The sequence below is a fragment of the Sardina pilchardus genome, chromosome 9 (genome assembly GCF_963854185.1).
Source record: "Sardina pilchardus chromosome 9, fSarPil1.1, whole genome shotgun sequence".
NCBI classification, from domain to species: domain Eukaryota; kingdom Metazoa; phylum Chordata; class Actinopteri; order Clupeiformes; family Clupeidae; genus Sardina; species Sardina pilchardus.
This window is the reverse complement of record NC_085002.1, coordinates 34311909-34336610: the sequence shown is the minus strand read 5'-3', so window position 1 is coordinate 34336610 and position 24702 is coordinate 34311909. Positions and strand designations below refer to the sequence as shown.

The window sequence follows — 24702 nt, the reverse complement described above, 5'->3', positions numbered from 1 at the left end:
GAGGTTCCTGCTTCTCCTGAAATCACAGTATGCGTTTTTAAATATGAACGTTGCCAAAGGCTGGTGTGGCTCCTTCAATCACAGGATCCCTGTTGATGTTGAGTACAAATAATACTGGAAGTTTCCAAAATTAATGTACATCATTAACAGTGGGAATCTCTGCATCGGCTGAAAAAATGCCCCTTTCCTTTTATGCTCAGCCTTCCTAACAAAACTTCCTCCAGGCTGCAATGCAATGAGCCAATCTGCTAATAAATTCATGAATTGACAAATCACAGCTGATCCTTGTTTTCTGAGTGCAGGAAGGCGCAACCTTGAAAGGTCACTCTCTCTTGTTCTGTGAAGGCACTGAAGGTTGCTTTGTGACAGTGTCGGAGGGGGCAGTAGTGGGCAATGATCTGAAATGTAGCTGTGTTAACAAAGCGCCACCAGGGAGATCCTGAACTCCGACGACTTGGGCCAGAGCCGAAGACAAACCTGAGGGCAGCCAACACATTTGCAGTGATGTCTGTATGCATCTGCGCCAAACATGTTCAACTCACAACTCACAATGCCTTCATAATGTGCAGGTCAAACAGAACAGCCTGCTACCCCTCCACAGGAAGACAGTGACTTCCCTCTTCCTGGAAGAAGCAACAAGTAGAGCAGCAATGTCATGCAACAAGGGTCAAAACAGATATAAGTTTGGGGTGTTTTCCCCCCTCTCTCCTTTTCTGTCTGTGCTGTATGAGTATATATCCTTTCTGTCTCATGACAGAAATGAGGGGCCTTGGCAAAACAAAACAGAAAAGGTCAAAATGGCCGTCTTCAACTCACTTCCGAGGCAGAAACAAACGGATTTTCCATCGAAAGAGAAACAATTTATTGACACTGAGACAAAATCAAGCAAGTGCCAGATGCACGGTTTTTCTTTGTGTGTGATTGTTGTGAACAGCTACTTCTTAGTTGCATGTGCAAAGATGGTTTCCATTTCTCTCTCCAGATATCAGCTGTACAGTAAAGAGCACAATGCAAACTTCCATTTAAAATATGGGCAAGGTCATAACAAAGCAATTACACAACTTAAGAGCAGTCCGTTCAGTTAGATGCACAAAGCAATGCTCATCATCTGAGAATCATGTTTTTTTTTTTTTTTTTTTTTTTTTTTATCTTTTATGCACACATGAGTGTCCATGACTGAGGGGTTTTCAATCCTCTCAGAAGAGATACTAACGGTCCATACAAGTACACTTTTTTAAGAAACAAAAGATCAGCAAAAACAGACATATGACAGCTGTTTACATAACTGGGAAATGACTGCATTGAAAAAAAAATAGGTGGCCAAGTCTTTAACCTGTAATAAAGACTGAAAATAACCAAATTAAGACCCCAGTGTAATCAAAGATGAACTAGAACACGTGTATATTTGTTCACTCTCCATTTCAAAAGGAGAATTTGATAAAATCAAGGACCTTCTTTAATAGGCCTAAAATACTGTATATCTGTAAATGACTGGTGCCCTTCGTTTTGACTGTGTTTTGAAATAATAGACAATTTCACATGATCCTATTTGATGAAATATTTGTTTAAAAGTATCAAGCAGACATTTAAAAGAAATACAACAGAAACACAATACAAAGAAGCTACTCTGGAAAAGACAGTATCTTCAGAAAATCAATGCCATTACTTCTTACACAGGCAACTTTCTTCCAAGTAACCCATTTACAATTATCTAATCTTATCTTTACAAATTGAATTACTTTACCCGGTAAAACCTAGTCATAAACACCACTTTATTTCTACCAGCTGGAGTGACAATCTTTTTGAACATGTTAGTTGAAGGAAGCTATTGATGTATTCTAAGATCTCTCTCTCTCTCTTTCTCTCACTAATCACACAAAGGTCTTTTTCAATCCTGACCAGAGCGCAATAATAAATTCCCATTCAATATCTGATGGCAAAGAGGGCCTTGGGTTGAAAAATAAAATCTTAGCCTAACTCTTTTTATCTAAACAAATGAACCAACATTTTCATAAATATACCAGTCACTGTCACATGTCTATTTGCAAAGGTTGAAGACTGAGGGTAAATTCCATATGCCATCTCATTAAATTGTTTTAAAATTAAGAATGTATTATAAAACAATAAACCACTGAGCTTTTTTCCCCTTTCTGTCCTCTGCCATCTATACCTATGTCAGGTTCTGAATGTGATGATGTGGCAACATATATTATGTCTGCAAATGACTGCAATAATCAGAAACAAAAAAATTATATGTATTTCAAAACAAGACAACAGACCCCAGTAAAAGTTGGAAATCACAGGACAATTACTATGAGCATATTAGGTAGATCAATTAGTAGAGTGTGCATTGACTGATGTAGACAACAATGATGTTTAGTCTGAGGGTAAATCTAAACTTAACTGTGTAATAGCCATGTAGTGTTACACTGTGTCAGGGAAAACGATGTATCACATTATTCTGAAGTACCATCATCATCAAACTATTACATTTCTTCCAATTCCATTTGCTTAAAGAGTGAATCTTACAAAAATTTAGACTACCATGCATATCGACAACCAGAATAATTTCTGAGGCATTAGACTGCGGAAAACACAATGTTACAATGTTGTTTTTTCTCCAGTGACAAACACTGCAAAATAACCTTTGACTTTCAAGACTATATTCTATAACACAGCGGCACTCTATACATTACAGGCCATTTGAAGTTTTCATTTACTTTCCTCGAATGTTACTTTTTATGATGCTCCTCGGACTATGATCATTACCAGATAATCTTCATCGGTTTTGGCGAGGGCTTTAGCTGCGGTGTCAAGAAACTGCTGGGAGAACTCACAAGGGGGAAAGGCGTGCAGAACTCCTGCGTTGTCCTTGTCTCTGCTGCCCCCAACAGGGAGGCTGATGACCCCAGCAGCCTGTTTCTGCTTAAGGTAGGACACCAGGTTCTTCAATGGCCGTTCTGTTGAGCTGCCTGTGTCACAGGGGCCCTCCTCTGAGCTTCCAGGCACAGCAAGTAGTACTGAATATCCACTTGGTCCTGCTACCTTTATGCGTCGTGCCACCTCATCCAGTTTGGGCTGGTCCAGACGAAGGCGCTGAGTGATCTTCAGCTGGCACACTTGACCACCAGTGCTGCCATCCACTAGCAGCCTGCTAGAGACGCCCAGGTCACCCTCCAAAAGGTGCATGCTTGTGGGGAAGCTACTGTTCTTCAGCTGCAGCATGCCCTGCCACGCTAGTGACAGTTTGTGGCCACCAGACCCTTGCTTGGACTGGGCTGTGGCCCTGGAGGAAGAAGAGGAAGTGGAAGAGGGGTGCTCTGTACGCTCCTCTCGTTTGCCGGGGCTCTTGGTAGAGTCACTAGCTTTGCGCTTGCGCTCCCTTTCGGTGGCAGACGCGTCAACAGGGCTTAGTGTCCGCAGTCGTTTCTCACTATGCGCACATTCCAAACTTCCACGCCGGTCACGTCCTGCAGGAGAGGGCCGGTCTGAGCGTGACAGCCTCTCTGAATCGCTGTAGCGTCCACCATCCCGACCACTGCTGCCACCTGGGCTGCGCTCCACAGACACACCATGACGACGACCTCGGAGGCGCTCGCTGCTGTCAGGTGAACGCTCCAAATGACGGCCATCCTCAAGAAGACGCCGCTTCCTGGCCTGGTCCCGGTTTTGCAGCTCCCGCTCCAATGACCATGCATCTCGAGAACGCCGCTCCCGTTCCAAGTGCTCCAGTGGTTCAAAAGGTGCACCCCGCGTGCGGTCACGCACTGCTGGCCCTGGCCACTCAGCAGCAGCAGGGTACAATGGAGTCTCACGGAAACGAAGTGCAGGCGGCGGAGTCCTCTCCCTCACCCGCAGAGCATCAGGACCAGCGCGGTGCACAAAAGATTCTGCCACCAGGTCATAATGTGGTGGAAGCGGCAGTGGCTGCAGATATTGCTGCTGGTAGCGATGTTCTGTATCAGCAAAGTCCACTCTTAGACGACGGTCAGGGCCTCCAAGAGGGAAGCCACGCATATGAGAACAGGCAGCCTGGGCAGCATCCAGGCTCTCATACTGAATATAGGCCCATGCATCACCTTTCCTATAGTCTATGGTCCTGATGGTGCCAAAGCGGTCAAATTCCCTGGCCAGAGCAGCCAGGGGTACCCATGGGCCTAAACCCCCAACCCAGAGTCTGGTAGTAGGAGTGGCCTTGCCATAGCCAATCTTAATAGGGTTCCTGCCCACCACCTTGCCAGACATACTGATTTTGGCACGGTGAGCCATGTCAAGGTTCTCAAATTTGAGAAATCCATAAGTACTGTTCTGTCCACGTGTTGGGCGCTTGATGTCCACCTCAGTGATAACTCCAAACCTGTCAAAAGCCCGCCTCAGGTCACTCTCAGTCACTGTTATATCAAGGTTCCCAAGAAACAATGTCCTGTTGGCTCTCTGGTCGTCCTCTGGGGAAACAATGTCCTCCTCTCGAAAAGCAGCAACCTCAGGGATAAAAGGAGGTCTAGTCCTGGCATCATATAAAGAAAACTCCCTTTCCCTTTCTAAGTCTCTGGGAAGAGGTGGGGGTGGTGGAGGTGGGAGACGTCCCAGGGCAAGCTGCTGTAGCCTGTAGTCTCTATACCCCAGTCCTGTGGGTGACAGAGGTCTCTGCGTATGCAAATGTCTATGGCCAGCAGCTGCTGAATATGTGTCTTTATCAATAGGCGACCGGCTCCGTCGTCTGTTCATGTACACAGCTTCGATCTTCAGTGGCCTGTCATGCAGAACCAATTTGCCGCGGGCGTGTTTTGCTGCCTTAGCGTCATCGGGCCTTCTGAAATTGACAAACGCCACACGCTCGTCGTTTACTCGACTTATTTTAATGCTCACGTCACCAAATTTTTTAAATTCGAGAAATAATCCGTCTTCTATTTCTTCGTCACTCAACTGGGAACCGAGGTCGCTTATTTTCAAAGTCTTGTACTCACTTTCATTACTCGGAAGAGCCCTGGTCTCTCCGCGAGAGTTGATCCGAGTAGTGGCTTCTAAAGCGAGGCCGCTGTGGTTCTTGCTGCTGCTAACAGCCGCAGTGATATTAGCATAGCTGTGGTTAGTTCCAGTACGACTTGAAACGTGCCCATCTATCTCCCGGCTTTCACGTTTGTCGCCGAGTAGAGTCCTTCTTGTAGAACTACTCCCTTTCATCGAATTATTACCGTTGTTGCTGCCAGACACCGAAAGCGTTCCCATTTTCTTACATGATGGGTGGCTTCCTCTGTCTCGAGATTCATCCAGAAGACGCGACCTCTTTTTGACTGGAGAACGTTCTTTACCTTTCATTTTGTATACCACTTAAGATATATTGTAGTGATGGTGGTGCTCTCTACTATATTTATGTTTACGTACTGAATTGACGGGCAACGACTGTTTATCGCTTCATTACTGCCTTCCTAGCTGCACGCCATTTTGAAACTATTCTCAGCCCCGCCCGCGTTTGCAGTGTGAGCAGGGGCTGAAACTCTGACGAAGCTGGCCATTGGTGATATGATACGCCATTCAACACGGGGAACTGCTTACGTAATACAAGAATCGGAAATCCACAACCGGACGCGTCTATCCTCCTCTGAAAGACAAAATGGTTGCCTGATCGCTATAATTTCATCGTAACTTTCGCGTAGGTAATTGAATGGAAGCGCGTATGTGGTTAATAGGAAGACAGTTGAAAAAATAATCATGACTGTTTTCCACATTATCAACCATGCATAACTTCAAATGAATGTGGTCTCGTGGATGTACCACCATGAACTCAACTCTATGGTCAGAAAACGTGGAAGATAAGGCTGAGCAGGCGTGCATGAATGTTGAGCTAGGACGTTTTCACATTAAAATAAGGCATTCTCTGGCTATATGCATAGGATGTCAGAAATGTCACTCCAGGTCCCACTGTTGGGGTTTGAAACTTCCCTGATAGCAAAGCCACTATTAAAGAAGAAGGGTGTATCAGTGTTTTAAGCCTGGGTGACTCAGGGAACGTTCTGGGCGTGTTTTAGTAGGACAAATCCAATTCAGGTTTTTTTTATTTTTATTTTTATTTTTCAATTTTGTACGATGTTCTTAGAGCGGATCACATTACAGGAAACTTTATGGGACCAATCATAACATTATTTTATGAACTTAGGCCTATGTTAATTACTTTTAAGGAAAAAAATAAGTAAAATAATTGCACATCTTATCAGAGTGCTACAGTGTCTATTTAATACACATTCACTTGATTTTGTCATATCAGGCTAAAAATGTCCGGCACCTCTAGCCCACTACCTTGCCTCAGGGTGTTGGCCCACATCTGGCTTGGTCCCCGGCTCAGAAATGGCCCAATACTGGTGGTCTGACACTTAGAATTTGCTCTGGTCCAGGTCTGGCCCACACATTGTGAAATAACTTACGGTTTCTGTTGGCCCAGGTCTGGCCCACATACTGTGAAATAACTGAATGCATTCTGCTGGCCCACATAGCCTACTGTTTGAGTGTTGGCTGAGTGTCGGCTTGGTCCCCGGGCCACTTCTGGCCCACACACTGTAAAACGGATTAGACTGAGTGTTGGCTGAATGTCGGCTTGGCCCCTGGGCCACATGTGGCCCATTACCTACCAAAAGTAAAATAATCAATTCAGAACTAGTAATTCAAGCATGTTACTTTTATTAATAATTCCAACAAATACAACCTTTGCAAGTAAAAACATTAATTAAAACATTAGAATGATCCAAGCTTAAAAAGTACAAGTTACTTTATTAGCAATTTTACACAATTTAACAGATTAGGCTGGGTGAACCCTGCCTGACCTGCTGGCGAATTTGGTTTTCGCTTGGCAGCTCAGGCTGGAAACCTGCACATCTATCTCCCCTGCTTCCTGTCCACAACTTTTGGGTCCAATCACAAACTAGCTTATCCAAAAGACGCACGGGTCGTTGGTCTGATTGGTTGAAGGACTATCCAAGCGTACAGATGCCCATGCCCATTGATCACGCCTCTTGCAGTAGAAATAAAGTGTAGACTCCCCAATGTTCAATCTTAAAAGATTGATTTTATTAGTATGGTGATAGTCAGACTACAGATTAAGTAAAACAAATAAACACTCTAAAAATATGTATGTTTTTTTCTAAATAATAAACATAGTTAAACATTTACAGAAATATTATGTCTTTCTCTCTCTCTCTCATTCTAGAAGAGTCATTTCAATGTCAGCTGGGTGGGTTGTGGGTTAGGTATGCTGCTTCAAATTCTGTATTTTTCTTACCATGCACCTAGCCAGCCAAAAGATGATTTTATACAGTCAACTTTAGCATGCTGTGTTTCCACTTATGGAGGGGACTGTATATGGACAAAATAAGAGAAAAGTAAACATAGTATAGTATAAGAGTTATAGCAGCAGCACAAGGATAAGTTTGATAGGATGAAGGCATCAACCATTTGAAGTTAGACCACAGTCCAGTCAAGGGGATGGGGGGAGGGGTTGAGCACGTGGGCTAATGTAACCAGTAAAACCAGTAAACAGTGTCAACAGTACAGTAGGCTATTGTACAGAAATGTCATGGAAGTGTATACAGTAAGAGGGTGGAGATGCAGATAGACTCTCCTTTTCCCTTTAATGATGTTTTGCAGAGTTGTATGGCCCTGGGTACAAATTACTTCCTCTGTCAGTTGTGCATGGCAGTGAGCGTAGTCACCAATTGATCAGGCTCTTCTGCTGTAGTGCTGTGGAGTGGATGGCAGTCATTGTCAAGGATGTTGATTAGCTTGTTCAGGGTCCTGTCTGATAGGCTACTGAAGTGATGCACTCCAGTTCAGCTCCCACAACAGAACCAGCTTTCCTTACCAGCCTGTCTAGTCACCCAGCATTGTGCTTCCTCCCCAGCATACCACAGCATAGAACAGGTACTGGCAATTACAGACTGATAAAACATCCAGAGGAGCTTGCTGCAGATATTAAAGGCTGCAATTTCTGCGACTGCTGCTTCTCCCTGCTTCTTTTAGATGTATTAACCTGCCTACTATGTAGGATTCAGCACCCAGTTAAGCAACACAAAGTTTTATAGTGTGAGCGCGTCTTTTTGTGTGGTTTGTGTGTAGGCTACCCCTCTCACATGCATTTGAATTGTGATAGCCTACCCATCAAATTAACGAGTTGTCGGCTTAAGAACGCCATCAGCCTTCTGAAATCTTAAGACAGTCACGATTGGTCGAAATTGTTGTCGATCTTGACGCAGTAGCCTACAACAAGCAAACTATCAAATTTCTTTGCACAGACAAGCAGACACCCATACACACAGACATGCAGTCAGACGCGGAATGAAACAGGAATAGTGATAGCCAATGGAATTAACAATGAAAATGTGTTGGGATGTGTAGCCTATAGGCTACATCTTCACTAAATAGGCCTAGTATCAAGGTGAATTGTTGGCTAAAACTGTGCAAATGCTCAACATGAAATTATAGCAGGTTTTATTTAGTGAAGCATTTAATAGCATATTAGTTTTGTGCACAACCTACAACCTCATCCTTGCTGGTTTAGAGGTCACTAGTGGGTGCGTGGTTGTGTGTGTGTGTGTGAGAGAGAGAGAGAGAGAGAGAGAGAGAGAGAGAGAGAGAGAGAGAGTATAATAATAATTGATATTTTTTTAGCAAGGGTAGGCTAGCCCAGGGGTTCTCAATGTTTTTGGTTCCAAGGACCCCTTTTAGGGGATAACATTTTCCGAGGACCCCCTTATAACCGTAACAGTTAACCATTTGTATTCTCTGAAGTTGTGGCCGGGTCCACTATCCCAAGTTAATGTGGGTAGGACCAAATAGACACAATTTGCTTGTTTTATGGGTGAAAAGAGCATCATCTTTTTAAAATGTTAACTTTAATATCAAGCAAATTATTTCGCGGACCCCTTGGCTATGGGTGACGGACCCCACTTTGAGAACCACTGGGCTAGCCTACTCGCTTCCATGCAGGCTACTGCGGTTTACTTAAATATGTTTTACAAACAAAACAGTGTGCACATATGTTTTATCGTGTAAATTATCATGGTGGGCCACTATGGCCAAAAATGCCCGGGCCGTTTTTTGGTCCCAGTCCAGCCCTGGGCTAACGTCACCAATAACCAACAGACATGGGCAGTATTTCAATTATATGTATTTTAAATACGTATTTAATTACTTTAGTGTATTTTGTAATTTGTATTTTGCAGGATTGGAAAAAATCAAATGTACTTTGTAACAAAATACTTTGAGGGGTTGTATTTAGAGTATTTAAAATACTTAAAATTCTCATTTCCCCCCTCAAATTAGCCAAAAATTCATCACACAGTTAAATATAGCCTCTTACCTAGTATAACCATGACAATATGCTATGCTTATCATAGTCTGGGTGGGAGCCAAAGGTCAGAATCTTTGGGACATGAACCCCATGACATGAGGATTTATGTAAGGTATCAACCAAGGTGTCCTGATCTGCAGAAATAATGGAGGAGACTGAGGCAAAAACCTCCCCAATGCGAAACAGTCTCGAGTTTTCATCTCCCAGTTAATTAATTCTGTATGACACCTTACAGGATGTCACTTTATTTGTCCCCCGTGTTGCCAGTCATGTATGAAGGCAAAAGGCATGCATTATAGCACAAAAAGGGAAATGCATTTCAATTTAAAAAGGCTAACCTGTTCAATCTGTCGTACTACTTTCATTGAATACGGAAAATGATGGTGGGCAGTTTGCTTCGTCAGAGTTGATTCCACTGTTGAAAAGCCTGCTTGTTGTCAGTTCAATCATCGTGTATATTGATATACAGTAGGATGCTGATTACATTTTTTTACTGGATCTACTTCATGGGTAGCCTGGCTCCGCCTTCCTACGTACTTCTGTTCAGTTTTCATTTCACTCCACTACGTAGTCTGGGTCTGCGGTATATTCACAGGTTTTCTCAAGACAAAAATGTGCAGGTCCAATCAGCAAACAGTGTTTTGTTGATTTGCAATTGTTGTCCTAAGTTGCACGTCGTTTGCACCTGTTGGCCAGCGTAAATTTCACTTATAGAGCACCAAAACATTACACATGTCTCATGGGTGACCAGATTTCTCTGAACTAAAACCGGGACACTTAGTGCGTGATCAAATGTAACGTCAACATGTGACAGGTGAAACTTTTTTTCCATAGCCGTCCTTAAGCCTAGGCCTAGGCTATACTGGGAGTTCGGGGGTTGTCACCTCCGAGAAAATTTCTTAAATATTGCTGTGCAAATGCACAAATTCTGTGCACTTTCAGTCAGAGATTAGGTCCTGCACTGTCTGACTCCTAAACATTCCTCGATCACCTATTATCCAGACAGCCTATGCATGAAAAAAAATGTTGAAAATGAAACTCAGCCATATTATTTTCTCAACCTTAGTTTAGGCCTACATTATGTGTGATAACTCTAAACAGCTAGGCTACTCGTCAGATAGCCATTATACATAATTGAAAAGCTGAGATTCCAGGCTTTCAGAAAAGGTAGCCTATATAGGTTTGCCACCTTTTTGGTAATGACCAACCCCTCTGGTTCACGGACTAATAGGTTATTGAGAATGATGACTTTCTCTTCAGCATTGTCATAGCGTAACCTGCTAGCCATTAAAACGAGGCAATGAAACAATGTAACGTTGACGGCAAAGATTGTGCAGACTGTTGCGATTGACTGGCACACGATCACGCACACACACACACACACACACACACACACACACACACACACACACACACAAATCATACGTCGGACGCTTTATGCTAGTTTCTACATGGGTTTAGGTAGTGATCAGGCTATATTAAAACCACACTTCAAATTTAGGATAAGAAGGATATATCAGAATAGGATTCCTTGTATCAAGCAAAGTAGAAAAAGTACATTATACAACAATTTAAGAGTAAAGGAAGCTGAGATATAACCTTTTCTCTTTTCGGTGGGGGCCATTTTGGACTGTATGCATAACTGCCACTAGGGGTGCCACCCCAACTTGTATCCATGGATTTTTTTAAACCATAGGCCTATACCTAACACCCTGCCAAAAATCAATCAGCGAATAACGTAGTTTAATATGAAAAAACAGTGAAGTGTTCCTTTAAAGAGTGTTAAACATTCAGAGAGAGACCATGAGTAACAGCGGCGAGGAAAACTCCCTAGAATTGGAGATACATATAGGAAGAAACCTCAGAGAGATTCACGACTCAAGGGCCAAACCCACCTGCCTAGGGTCAGTTACAGAACAGCAAGGTCATTTTTAGTTCAGAAAGTTCAAATAGTACAGTGTAGGAAATCATTTATCCATAGGGATTACTAATTTTCTTAAGGAAAGTAATGGGTCACTATGATGAGCGGGCCAGGAATCCGGGCAAGGGAACCACAGCAGGCGATGGTAGGCCAGTCATAGGAATGGGACTTCAGACGAGGGCCAGGCACAAGGATTGCTGATGACTGGTGATGGTTTACCTAATATAGAGATATAGATCATGTTAGCATTACTAAAAGTCATGATGGTTAGTATTAAAGAGTTACTTCACCCCATAACTCCACCCACTTCACATTTCTGAAAACGGCTTTCAAAATGGGCGAGACGTTCTGAAATTTGGAGAGAGAGTGCAGCACTGCTGCAACCAATCAACCATGGTGATTTCGTGTCAATCTGGGAATGAGTGCTGCAGACATGGCTTATCACAGGTAGGCTAATCAGGGCAGCAGGTGTTGGGGCGTTTCAGTCCTAATTTGTAACGACCCGGTGACGTAGTGTCGGACTAGAAGTGCAGGACAACGTCATCATTCCAATAGTATTTTGGACCAACATGCCATGGCATGTTTTCAAACGGTAGTATGCGCGAGAGAGCAATATCTCCAATACAAAATCAGACGAAATGTTAAGTTTGTCGAGAAACACGATTTTTTTCAATATTAACCCTGGTAATAGTACAGTTCACCACTTATGAGTATTTTCAATCAATCAACAGCTCAAAAAACCTATTTTAGGGTGCAGTGACCCTTTAATAAGCATATTTATGATGTTATACTATAGAGAGAAAAAGGCAGAGAGGAAGAGCTGAGAGGTGATTTCAGGTGAACATCCACACCCATCTGCAAAAGCTTGTCTCCCAGAGGGGTTGGATGGTGTTAAAATCACTGGAGAACAACATGATTCTTACAGCACTTTTCCCCTTGTCCAAGTGAGAATGTATCATGTGTAGTAGATATGTGATGGCATTGTCCACGCCCACCTTCTCCTGGTATGCAAACTGTAGCGGGTCTAGTGCTTGCTGAGGATCAACAAAACCAGTCGTTCCATGGTCTTCATCATGTGTAATGTGAGCTTGACTACAGAGCGCTCGCTCTAACTTGTGGCTTCTTTGGGACCAGTATGTCTACAGGTATATACAAGTTAAATGTAAGACTTTTTAGACTTTTCAATACCACTTCTTAATGAAATTTAAGAGTCATTGCACGAGAAAACCAGGCAGAACAAGCAGGAGGTGGGAAGAAGGGGGTCGGCCAAATCGGCTCATACTTTGTATATGTGATAAGTATGTGGAACTATGAACAGCCATATACTTCAAACCCTCCAGCTCTTTTTTGTTATGGAGTTCTGGGACCCGTCTCAGAGACCCTCAAAAATCCAACAATTCATGGATGAAAATGACTGAAATTGCCATTTCTACCCTGATTATCCTGATAAAGATATGAACACGAGCTTTATGTTTCCATAGAGCTTAGGTAGAATAGTTTTAAAGACCAAAAGGTGCACTAGGGGGTTATCTACACCACTGAAAGCAGAATTTTCATCCCTCTAAAATTGGTCATTTTTAGGAGGCATTATCTCACATTCGCAGTGGCTTTGGTGGATGGTTTTACTGTTGCTGGACAGAGAAACATCTTCTGATTCAAAAACAATGGTCGTCTAATTGGGCCACACATAATGTGCGCCGTGCCAGGAGGGTTTTTCCGGTATTTTTTCGAATTTTGGAGTATAATAAACCAGGTAATAATCTCTCACTATAGGGTAATTTATGGTCAATTTTTGTGTCACTGTATGACAAATTGTTAAAGAAAGCTTTAATTAACTAGAAAAGCACTCAAAGAGTGCAGACCTCTGCATGCATTGATGCTCTTGGTTGTCATACATTTGAAACTAGACTATTCAGATCGTCACCAAGTGGCCATACCATGCAATTACATCGCAAACATCTGGCATTAAATCTGTTTGTGATGTACCGGTAATGCCATGGTATGGCCATGTGATGGCGATCTGAATATGTTTTATCATAGGCCAAAACACGACAAATTCTGCTTAAGACCCTCCTGGCACGGCACACATTATGTGTGGCCCAATTAGACGATAATTGTTTTTGAATCAGTAGATGTTCCTTTCTCCAGCAACAGTAAAACCATCCACCAAAGCCACTGCGAATACGAGATAATGCTTCTTAAAAATGACCGAAATTTAGAGGTGGGGACATTCTGCTTTCAGTGGGGTAGATAACCCCTCGGTGCACCTTTTGGTCTTTAAAACTATGCTACCTAGGCTCTATGGAAATATAAAGCTTATGTTCATATCTTTATCAGGATAATCAGGGTAGAAATGGCAATTTCAGTCATTTTCAGCCATGAATTGTTGGATTTTTGAGGGTCTCTGAGAGGGGTCCCAGAACTCCATAACAAAAAACAGCTGGAGGGTTTTAAGTATATGGCTGTTCATAGTTCCACATACTTATCACATAAACAAAGTATGAGCCGATTTGGCCGACCCCCTTCTTCCCACCTCTGCCTGGTTTTCTCATGCAATGACTCTTAAGACCAACCTTATGATGGAAATATACTCTTCCAAGTAAACACACCGATCCCTGTTCAAAATTAAGTGCCGTAAAATTACAACCGGTTTAAACATATTTGCTCTGAGCCATGGTCATGGCAGACTTTGGGGTCAAAGGGCACACAGTTTGTTCATTTAATGTTGTTACCTTGTAGCCTTCCAACGGGTTGAAGCAGAGCTTTCCTTTACCAACGTTATCGATTGGTTTCAGTTTCTTGAAATTGTTTTCCAAAACCAGCAGTCCAGTCTCCTTGTAGTTTGAGAAAACACTGAAGTAAGCCTAAGTGCCAGTGGCAAGCAACTATTGGTGGTAGGCATTGTCGTTACTTTACTTCATCAAAAGCTGAGCATTAGACAAACAAGCTCTGACCTTACCATAGACAACACAGCACATACCGAAAATATTCGACCTGGCAGAGCAGATTGCCTGAATTTTCATGGTGACATGGCTATATAAAAAAAAAGACCCATCCAAACTGAATTTAAGACAATTTAAAGAGTCACTTCACCCCATAACTCCACCCACTTCACATTTCTGAAAACTGCTTTCAAAATGGGCGAGACATTCTGAAATTTGGAGAGAGTGCAGCACTGCTGCAACCAATCAACCATGGTGATTTCGTGTCAATCTGGGAATGAGTGCTGCAGACATGGCTTATCACAGGTAGGCTAATCAGGGCAGCAGGTGTTGGGGCGTTTCAGTCCTAATTTGTAACGACCCGGTGACGTAGTGTCGGACTAGAAGTGCAGGACAACGTCAGCATTCCAATAGTATTTTGGACCAACATGCCATGGCATGTTTTCAAACTGTAGTATGCGCGAGAGAGCAATAACTCCAATACAAAATCAGACGAAATGTTACTTTTGTCGAGAAACACGATTTTTGTCAATATTAACCATGGTAATAGTACAGTTCACCACTTATGAATATTTTCAATCAATCAACAGCTCAAAAAACCTATTTTAGGGTGCAGTGACCCTTAGGCCTTTTTAAAAACATTTTAGGGACCCATGGCCACCCTGTGGGACGGGGATGAGACATGTCTTCCACAGTGTTGGGACTCTTCCGAGACGGAAACTCAGGTTGAAGATGTGCTTCAGTGGCTCCCCCAGTTCAGCAGCACCGACTCTGAGCAGCCTTGGATACAGTCCATCAGGTGGATGGTGACTAAGGCCATGTCCACACGAAACCAACCTTTAACGATACTGGTCATTTTTTTTTTTTCAAAAAGCGGCTAAAAGTGCCCCAGTGCATATGCCTGGCCAGTCGATGGCACCGTGATGGTGCAGAGGCTTCACATTAATTCATGCAGAAGACAAAACCAAAAGCAGTGGCTTGAAATAAGGAGACTGCAGACAGTTTTCAATTCAACTATTAAACTAAAAGTTAATTTTCAAGGGAAGTGATAGCTATACAATACTGTGAAAAAGTATTTGCCCCCTTGCTAATGTTGACTAAAAAGAGGAATGTAAAACCATCTTTTGGAAATTGATCTTCATGCCTTAATTTGAAAAAGGAGTAAAAATCCAACCTTTAAGGACACCAATGTTCTTTGTGAATGAAGAATGTATCATAAATAAATGTTTTCCTTAAAATGCAGTGCGCATAAGTATTTGCCCCCCTATGTTAAATTCCCATAGAGGAAGGCAGATTTTTATTCTTAAATGCCAGCTGTTTCATGGATCCAGGATACTATCCATCCTGATAAAGTTTCCTTGGCCTTTGGAATTAAAATAGCCCGACATCATCACATACCCTTCACCATAGCTAGAGATTGGCATGGTGTTTTTTCCAGTTAGCCTATTAGCCTGTTTGATGCTCATTGAGCTGTTATAGCTGCAAAGAGTGGACCGACGTCATACTAAACCCTTTGGATTAAGAATGGTATGGGACTTAAATTCGCGTCAAGGCAGGTGACCCAATACATCTGCCAATATAGTGTACCGGTATATATGTTTTAATATATAAAATATATATTTTTCCCCTTTCCTACTTTGTGAAGAGGAGTCCCATACTACATCTCACATCATTGGCAGACACACTGTCTTGTAGAAGTTAACCACCGAAGGTTTTAGTAAAAGCAACTTAAGGTTAGCCTAGAAATCTAGACGCACCCTAGCGGCCAAAAATATTTTTGCCTAGCAGGATGGTCTAGGGTCGCACCGTTGAGGCCAAGCCTGCGCTAGGCTCGAGTTCAGCCTAGCCAATCAGAACGCTCTATCTGTGTACAGAGTCCTTGAGCCCGCCTTAGCTCACCTTCGGCTTCCGATAAGACGCCAGGGGGCTGGACCATGCGTCCTCGTTCGACGAGTTGGGTTTGAGACCCTATCGCACAACCATAGAGAAAAACAAAAGATGGATGAGGCTAACGAAGCGCGCTCGTTTGAATCGGCTTTGGAAGAGTTAGACTTGGGCTTTTCTTTGAAGTTTGAGCAGAAAGAAGCACTCAAGTCCTTCGTTTTAAAGAAGGATGTATTTGCCGACCGGCTACGATTGGTTACAAATGCTGGCCTATTACGTGCAGAGGCAGTTTGAAAGACAACTGTTCATCCCACCCACAGGCTTCAACTCTGAATGGTCCGACCCCAGACTATACATTTCTGTGTAGTTTGGCTTGCCAGGCTAACTTAAGGTGCCAATGTCACCACAAGATCTATTCGCAAGGAATGCTTCTCCAAGAAATGAAATTCTGTATTTTTTTTCTGCTCAATACGATGAGACATTATTTGTAGTGCAGTATTAAGTTCAAGAGCATTTATTTATTTGTTGTTTATGTTCAAGAGAAACAAGTAAGGTAAGACACAAACCATGAATAGCAATTATAATACTGATTCCTTTAGTGACATACATTTTTAAAGATTCCTTTAAAAATCTGGCCAGATCTATAAAAACAAGTTACAATGCAACGTATGACATAATCACAGATGTGACTGAAGAGGATACTAAATCCCTTTTGTTTCTTTTTTTTCTTTTTGAGGTTCTTGTCAAATTAGAGAAGACACTTGTATACCCTCAACCTCTTTATAACCTAGCGTTCTGAGGTAGTAATCTCACCCCGAACTATCTTTCTCAAACCATTCCAACTTAGAATACCAGACAAATACCCAGACCCAGGAATATATATTCAGGAATACACACCAATAGCCTGTCCTAAAAAAGCAAGCACACAAAAACAACCTAAAACAAAACTTGTTACAGATGAGTCCCCATCTTCAGGAAGTTGGGACACTACATCCGTGTCTATGAGAAAGGTCCATGTAAATCCTTCTTCAGCAGCACCCCCACATAACCAGTACAAAAGCACACAGTACAGAAAGGCCGTTTCAGACCAGCTAGATGTTAGAGACCATCAGACTGCTCCAACAAAACTACTAGTGGGATGGTCCAGTATGGTGGGTAGTGTTCCAGGATCGATCCTTTATCCTACACAACACCCACACTTCACCAGTATTTGGGAATGTACCAGAGCACTCACAGTGTAGTGTGCCCCTTAAAATAAGACAAGTAAAATGAATAATTATCAGCAAAGATAATTTGACAAACAACAGACACTACTGCAAGCAATATGGTTATACAGCAATGTTAAAATAAAATGTCCAAGCATTATTTTTAGTAGCCAAGTCATGCTGGCTTTTAGACCGGTTTTCGAATTGTGGGTATTATTTCCATTTTCAGTCTACTGAAGTATTTTCTAAGGATGCTCACCCACAGCTCCATCCTCACTGAAGGAGCTCTTCCCAGGAAATAGGCTTAGAAAACACCTCTCGCTCAAGCCAGAGGTCATAGTTCATCTGAAAATCCTCTGGCAAGTCCACACGCTGTCCAAGCACACTTTGCAGACAGTTGTCCACAGGCAAGTAGTCAGGGTTGGCCTGGTTCTTGTCATAGCGGCGGCTGTTAAATCGTTCAATATTAGCACGCAGTGCACACTCCTCTGCTTGAAAGTCCCACGGCCGTGCATCCAGGTCTGCTGTCAAGGAGAGGGATATTAATCTATTACTAAGGATGTAATGATGCAACGTGAATCAGCTAAAAATCAACACACATTTGATGAAACCATTTTGTTGCCTGACAAAAACATACTTCAAAAAGCATTCCAAGAAAAATGTGCCATAATGTCGCTTTCATTTGCATTCATTTCATCAGCATTAGTAGTTTATGTTTATGGTATTTGTCAGACTTAGTCTACCTCAGGGGTATTCAACCGGGGGGCCGCGAAAATATTTCGTCTGAAGCATTTTTTTCTCTTCCAAAAAATAACATTTGTCAAAGTTAACATAATGTTCAATGAAAATCGCTTCATATTCGTTTTTAAATAACACATTGTATGCTACCCATGAATCATGCATGTGATAATGTGATCCCTGTAACATTGTGCTAACCAATGGAACATAATTTCCCCCCGTGCGTTTTAGTTAAATAGCTTCGTTTTCAGCGGCATCTGACCATTAACAAACTCGTTCTTTTCATTCTGAGAGATAAATTATGTTTCGACTGTTTGGTTCGTTTGCTTAATGTCGGGACTGATGGACCCTGAACTTTGCGGGGTAGCCTATTTGTTCTGTGTGATGTTTTGCTTTGTTCTTTTTTGTTGTTTTTTTTTTAAATGAGAGTCTGCGTTTGCACGTCAAGGCGTTCTGCGTGAATTAATTAATCCAACGTTTTCTGCGATGTCATACCATCAAAAGGAAACGATAACGATAACTTGTGTGTTTGCGTTTCCTTGTGCAAGACAAGTTATATTTACACAAGATGAAGAGGCTCTCTGTCTGTATCAGGTTGAGTTAATGAAGCTTTGCCTGAATTTAGCTGAATTTATACCACCAGAGAGGGTTAAAGCGGAGCTTCTCACACTTGAATATTAATTCGCCAATGTGAATGTAACGGTAAACACAGCAACGTTGTATCTAAGAGGGCAGCAATATAAACGAAAATGATAGTAGCGGTATAAACGGGATAATCAACTCCGCGCCGTGCATTTATAGGAAAATAATGCACTGCAATAATGCCTGCGGCGTCGGGACCTTATTAACACGTCGAACGTGCATTATTTTCCTAGAAACGCACAGCGCGTCGTTGATTATCCCTTACATATCCACCTTAGTTGACCCTTGTGACATTCATTCTATTATAGGACAAGTTTATGCAACACTATGTAAAGAATTATCAGAAACGAGTTGTATAAAGCAGTTACCCCCCTGTTAATAATAACTTATGTTTAGAATGTGTGCGTTCGTGTGTGTGCGTGCGTGCGCGTGCGTGCATGTAGGCACTAATGACTGACGGTTCAAATGATAGGCATGATTTGAGGTGGGCCAGGTGTGGGGGTCCGTGCTCAGTCTCTCTCACAGCCAAGGGGTCCTTGGGCTGAAAAAGGTTAAATGTTTATGAAATAAACGTGATAATACACACGGTGAACGAATGTGTTGAAGTATTTGGTTATGTTTGTTCATTTATAGAGCATGAAGTGTAGTGTGTTGGTTGCGCCGCCGTGCACAACAGATGCTGATCAAGGTGCCGCGAGTCCGATTGAGCGTATGTGATAAAACCTTATTATTAAAGGGATATTCCGCCATTTTTGGAAATACGCTCATTTTCCACCTCCCCTCGAGCAAAACAATCGATATTTACCTTGTTCCCGTTCATCCAGCCATTCTGTGAGTCTGGCGATACAACTTTTAGCTTCAGCCTAGCATAGATCACTGAATCGGATTAGACCATTAGCTTCTTGCCTGCTAGCTTCATGTTTAAAAGTGACTACGATTTCTGGTAATTTTCCCATTTAAAACGTGTCTCCTCTCAAGTTAGAAAGTGCAATAAGACCAACTGAAAATGAAACCTGGCGTTTTTCTAGGCTGATTTGACATGGAACTACACTCTCATCTGGCGTAATAATCAAGGCAACGAACCCACAAAATTACGGAATGACCTTGTATTGACTTGATGAGCCTGATTCGACACAATTCATGCGGCAATATCAATCAAATGCCACGTTGTGATATAATGTCCAGATAAAATGTCCGGATTGTGAGATTTCATGAGTTTTCGATCGTCATCTACTTCAGTTCTCTTCATGATAGACCTCCAAAAATCACACATAAGGTGAGTTAGAGTGTCTAGTTTCGTAATTAAAAAAAAAAGTAGGGCTAGGCACGTTAACACGTTAATATCACGTTAACTCATCAATCAATTAACACAGATAATTATTTTATCGCGCATTAACGCAGTTTTTATTATTTATTTTATAGCCTACTGTAAAAGTCTGTTGCTCACAGGCTGGTCACAGGCGTCTCATCACGCATTGAAATTCCATAGCCTACATTCACGAAATCAGGAGATGTGCAACAGAAGTGAGAGAAGCCACTGGCTGCAGCAGTGCAAGAGCAAGTCACATGTTCACGGTGCACGTTGTCACACGCACGCCTAATGTTTAGCGCTGGTTTTGCGGCTAATTTGTTCAAATGGCATTGATAAGTTAGACAGTCGTTTTTTTCCTACAAGGTAACGTTGTTGTATGGAAAGAAAACATTAGCCTTGAGTATTTTAATATTCAGTTGTAAACAAAGACATCTTCCTATGTAGCCCAAGTTGTAAATGGACTGAAGTTCGCTCTAAATATCTCATTTTATCGATTACGCTAACTGTTAGCATTTCTATGGGATTTCTCATAGACATTAGCCATAAGCTAACGCATTCGTTTCTATTCTGTAACTTGGAATGATAGCCTACGTGACTGCACTTTAACAAAACATTGAAGAAAATAACTGAAATGTACTCTTGTTCTGCTTAGTTTTACAGTAAAAGTTTGAAAAGAATTTCAGCATCAGAGTTTCCCTTGGGAAATTGGTTAGCCCTATATCCATCTATTCTAAAGTAGCTGGTTAGACTTCATCATTACCACACACACAAGTGGGGGCAGAATTACAAATGTGTCAGAGTGACAATGCATTGGTTGATTTGGTTAAAAAGTCACAGGTTGGTAATTGATTATAATAGTAATGTTGCTACTCAGAAATAATGAGCTGTGGTGCATGGTGGACGATGTGCGGGATGCCTCTTCGGGTTTAACTGGGTAACCTATCCCTACGCACCTGTCCCCACAAAAGAGGTGTGTAAAAGCGTTTTGTAAACCCTCTATAGTATAATCATTTATATCACCATTGATATACTTATTAATACTTAATATGACTTACAGTAATACTAACACACTCTATTTCTCTTCCCTTTCCCCTATACCTCACCTGTGAGGTAAACCATTACCAGCCATCAACCATCTCTGTGCCTGTCCCTCATCACACCTGAAGTCACATCCCTCTGACTGCCCTACCATCGCCATTGCCTTCGCCATCCCTATGACTGCCCTACCATCGCCTGCTGTGGTTCCCTGCCCGAATCTTTGGCCCTCGGATCTCAGCGACCCATCACCTTCCGAAATAAATAATGGATTACTAATGGACAATTTATTCCCTACACTGGACTATTTGAACGTTCATTGTCATTGTAACTTTCAAACTACAAATGACTGTACTGTAACTGATCCAAGGCAGATGGGTTGGGCCCTTGAGTCGTGGGTCTGTCTGAGGTTTCTTCCTATATGTATCTCCAATTCTAGGGAGTTTTTCCTTGCCCCTGTTACTCATGGGCTCTCTTTGAATGTCTAACACTCTGTAAAGCGCCTTGAGACATGTGTAATGTATTGGCGCTCTATAGAGATTGAGAACGTGACGTAAAACGCAACGCATTTTGGGAATAGGTGGCCCAAAATTAAGTTGTTTTACTGACGTGCGGGAACAACGAAGTGCAGTTGTCGAAATGCCGTTTACCTGCTGTGTTATAAAATTCAATAGAGTAACATGAAGCTTATCTTTTATAGTTTTCCAGCGTGGAAAAAATAATGGTATACGTCATGTTTCAGAGGTGACAAAAAGGCGAGGAATGGCTTGGATAGCAGCACTAAGGAAGCGCGAGATTATAACTGTTTTTCACACAATTTTTTCACGCTTAGTTTTCATTATTATCATGCCAGATCATAGACCCAGACCCACTAGTTTACATGGGCTGGCATCAGGGGAGCCAAACCTACCCATAATTCTTTGTGTTTTGATGACTTTGGTCACATGTCTTAGCGATCTCTATAAACGACATTAAATTGAAATTAAAGTAACTCAGACTTTAATCTTTTTTTTTTTTTTTTTAAAGGATATCAACTAATTATCGTTATTGTCAAAATCACAAAAAATATCTTGATATTATTTTTTGCCATATCACCCACCCCTATAGGCCTAAATAAAAATAATTTTGACATCATACCAGGCTAGGCTTATTACAACAAGTATTATGGAAATATCTGACTACAAGCACTGTTAAAGGTTTTACCAAAAAAGTGTGTGTACAATAAGCTTTAAATTGTATTTGTTTTGAAAATCATTTATTTAACTGCTACTGTATAAACAAAATGCTGATGTTAAATGTTTGCAGAAAAAAATGCTATGGCACTTGCGTTCATATGGCAGCACATTTAAAATAAAAATGTGCTATATATTACTTTTGAATTCATTATTGAGTTTTCCGTATAATATTGTGATTAATCATGATTAATTAGGGAAATCATGTGATTAATCGCGTTTAAAAATTTTAATCGTTGCCCAGACCTAAAAGGAAAGCTAAAAACGCAATATTGCGTTTTTGGCACTCTACGCATGGGAGCTAAAAACGCAATATTACGTTGTTGGCACTCAATGAGTAAATCTTCTCTCGTGTATTCTTTCCCTCTATTCACCTTTTTAAAAATATTACTCCATTTCTCAATTTTTCAACCATTACCATTTATCCGCTTCTTTCTCTATCCCCTCTAGAGAGAGAGAGAGAGATAGATAGATAGATAGATAGAGAGAGAGAGAGAGAGAGAGAGAGAGAGAGAGAGAGAGAGAGAGAGATAGAGATAGAGATAGATAGATAGATAGATAGATAGACTTAACTCATTAACTGCCATTGACGTCTTTAAACGTCAATTTAGACACATACGTTGACGTCATTGACGTCAATTGCCGTTTTCAATGGGGAGGGCTCCTGGGTGGGCTTGGGAATGATCTGGCAGAGTTTCAGGCTTGTAAACAGACTGCACTAGCGATCCGAACCTCTAGATGGCAACAGTGCCATTTGGATCATTAGTATCTGCCTAGAGTGCACAAGTCATGCAGAGACAACTAGCAAACACACTGAAGATCGACCACAGTGGATCTAGTTTGCACGCGATGCAGGGAATAAATATGCTTACTTCTTACATCAAGGATGGAAAACACGTGAACGGTATGATCCATTTACATTGGATATTGCGATTTATTCCACTGCTCGGTTGAGTTTCCCATTGTCCTGCGTTCTATAAGGGTGTGCATTAACTTTAGATATGCGCACGGCTATGAAGTAGTTCCATTGTTTTTGACCTTATCACACTTGAATATTAATTCGCCAAAATCGTTGTGAAGTTTAAATGCACTGTCACGTTACATAGAAGCTGTAAAATACAGACGTTCAGATCATAGTAACGTTTAGCATATGACAGAGGTGTCATTTAGCTAGTTAGGTGGCAGTAGGCTAAGAAAAATAGCAATCTTTCAAAGTTAACGTTCATCAGAATCCTGGGATGTGCCAGCTTGACAACGGGAGATTAGAACTAACGACTGGCTTTTGGCCATAGCAACCATCCATTTAGAACTAGTAACCGCAGTTTGAGAAATTAGTTGAAATGTGTCTGGGAAAAGTAGTTCTACAAACAATACCGTTCTAGCGATTAAAAAAATTAAATTAGCACCGGAAACGAACACAACGCAAGTGGCAACAGTGGAATAAGCGGGATAATGGACTTCACGCCGTGCGGTTATTCAAAGTTAATGCACTTTTCTAGACGGAACGTCCCTCCGCTTCGCGTCGGGCCGTATCACCGTCTAGAACGTGCATTAACTTTGAATAACCGCACGGCGTGTCGTCCATTATCCCGTACATAGACTAACAACAAACTTGCTAGTGCTAGCTTGCTAAGTCTAGCATCCTGTTCAGAGTCTTTAGCGACCATCAGAGTCCCTAGCAACCTTGACGAGACTGACGAGATAACAGTGCAATCGTGGTTGACATACTACTGAAACGCTAACGTTATAAAGTTGATTTTCACAAAAAGATCGTTTTCTCCATGTTTTGGTCAAAAACAGGTGTTTTTAGCAAAACTAACCCATGTTCTACTGACGATTACTAAAGAACGGAAAACGATAGAAACAAGCCGTTTTTTCCTGGTGAAAGAAAAGAGTCTACTCTTTCATTTGGTCCCTTCGGTGTTTACATAGTCATAAAGCTCACCGTTCGGTGGATCTTGGAAAAACAGTCAAAATGCTGTAAAACGTCTGGCAGTATGGAGCGCTCTGCACTGAAAATCGCTGGCAGCCAATGAGTTAATTGCCACAAAACAATGTTGGTGGTGATTGTTGTTACAGAGAGAGGTATCAGAAAAAGGAAAAAACTTAAATAAATTAAGGCGAGACACCCCAGGTGAATAGGGGAACATTTTTTACTTAAAGATATCTTCATGAAACTTTACCAGTTGAATACTCACATAAATAGGAGAAAAACATTTATTGCAAGTTTTCTTTAATTTAATGTTTAAATATGCTAATTAGGCTATATCTAATCAAATATGTGCTAATTTGCATATCTTTTGATGCGAAGGATCTGACCATTGGAAAAAGCCAGGTTGAAAATTATTTTTTTGTTGTGTTAATAAATCAAATAAAAAAAACATTTACAGAGGGGATTATGAATATCTTCTTTTGTTTTCCAATAAATCAGAAAATACTGCCAATTGGCTT

At 41.6% G+C, this 24702-nt stretch overlaps 2 protein-coding genes and 1 long non-coding RNA gene across 5 annotated transcripts in view; all 3 read right to left on the bottom strand.

The window, feature by feature from the left end:
* Nucleotides 1–838: 838 nt before the first annotated feature.
* Nucleotides 839–5443, bottom strand: rbm15 (RNA binding motif protein 15). The gene has a single exon (XM_062544849.1). It carries the CDS (start codon nucleotides 5317–5319, stop codon nucleotides 2740–2742), a length of 2580 nt encoding a protein of 859 aa, XP_062400833.1. The 5' UTR covers nucleotides 5320–5443; the 3' UTR covers nucleotides 839–2739.
* Nucleotides 5444–11034: 5591 nt separating this feature from the next.
* LOC134092045 (uncharacterized) lies at nucleotides 11035–14570 on the bottom strand. Its single transcript, XR_009940156.1, has 3 exons — nucleotides 14221–14570; nucleotides 13994–14095; nucleotides 11035–11480 (listed from the first exon to the last, which is right to left on the bottom strand). It is a non-coding gene; the product is annotated as an uncharacterized LOC134092045 (long non-coding RNA).
* Nucleotides 14571–16585: 2015 nt separating this feature from the next.
* Nucleotides 16586–24702, bottom strand: part of LOC134092043 (striatin-interacting protein 1 homolog) — a 108378-nt gene continuing 100261 nt past the window's right edge. Inside the window, exons 21-22 of one of the 3 annotated variants that reach the window (XM_062544847.1) lie at nucleotides 17552–17816; nucleotides 16586–17335 (exon numbers count right to left, since the gene is read on the bottom strand). In XM_062544847.1, the coding sequence (XP_062400831.1) occupies nucleotides 17566–17816 (251 nt within the window). In that variant the 3' untranslated portion in view covers nucleotides 16586–17335; nucleotides 17552–17565. Of the gene's footprint in view, nucleotides 17817–24702 lie in introns of all 3 variants that reach the window. The other 2 variants (XM_062544846.1, XM_062544848.1) reach the window with 2 other exon arrangements.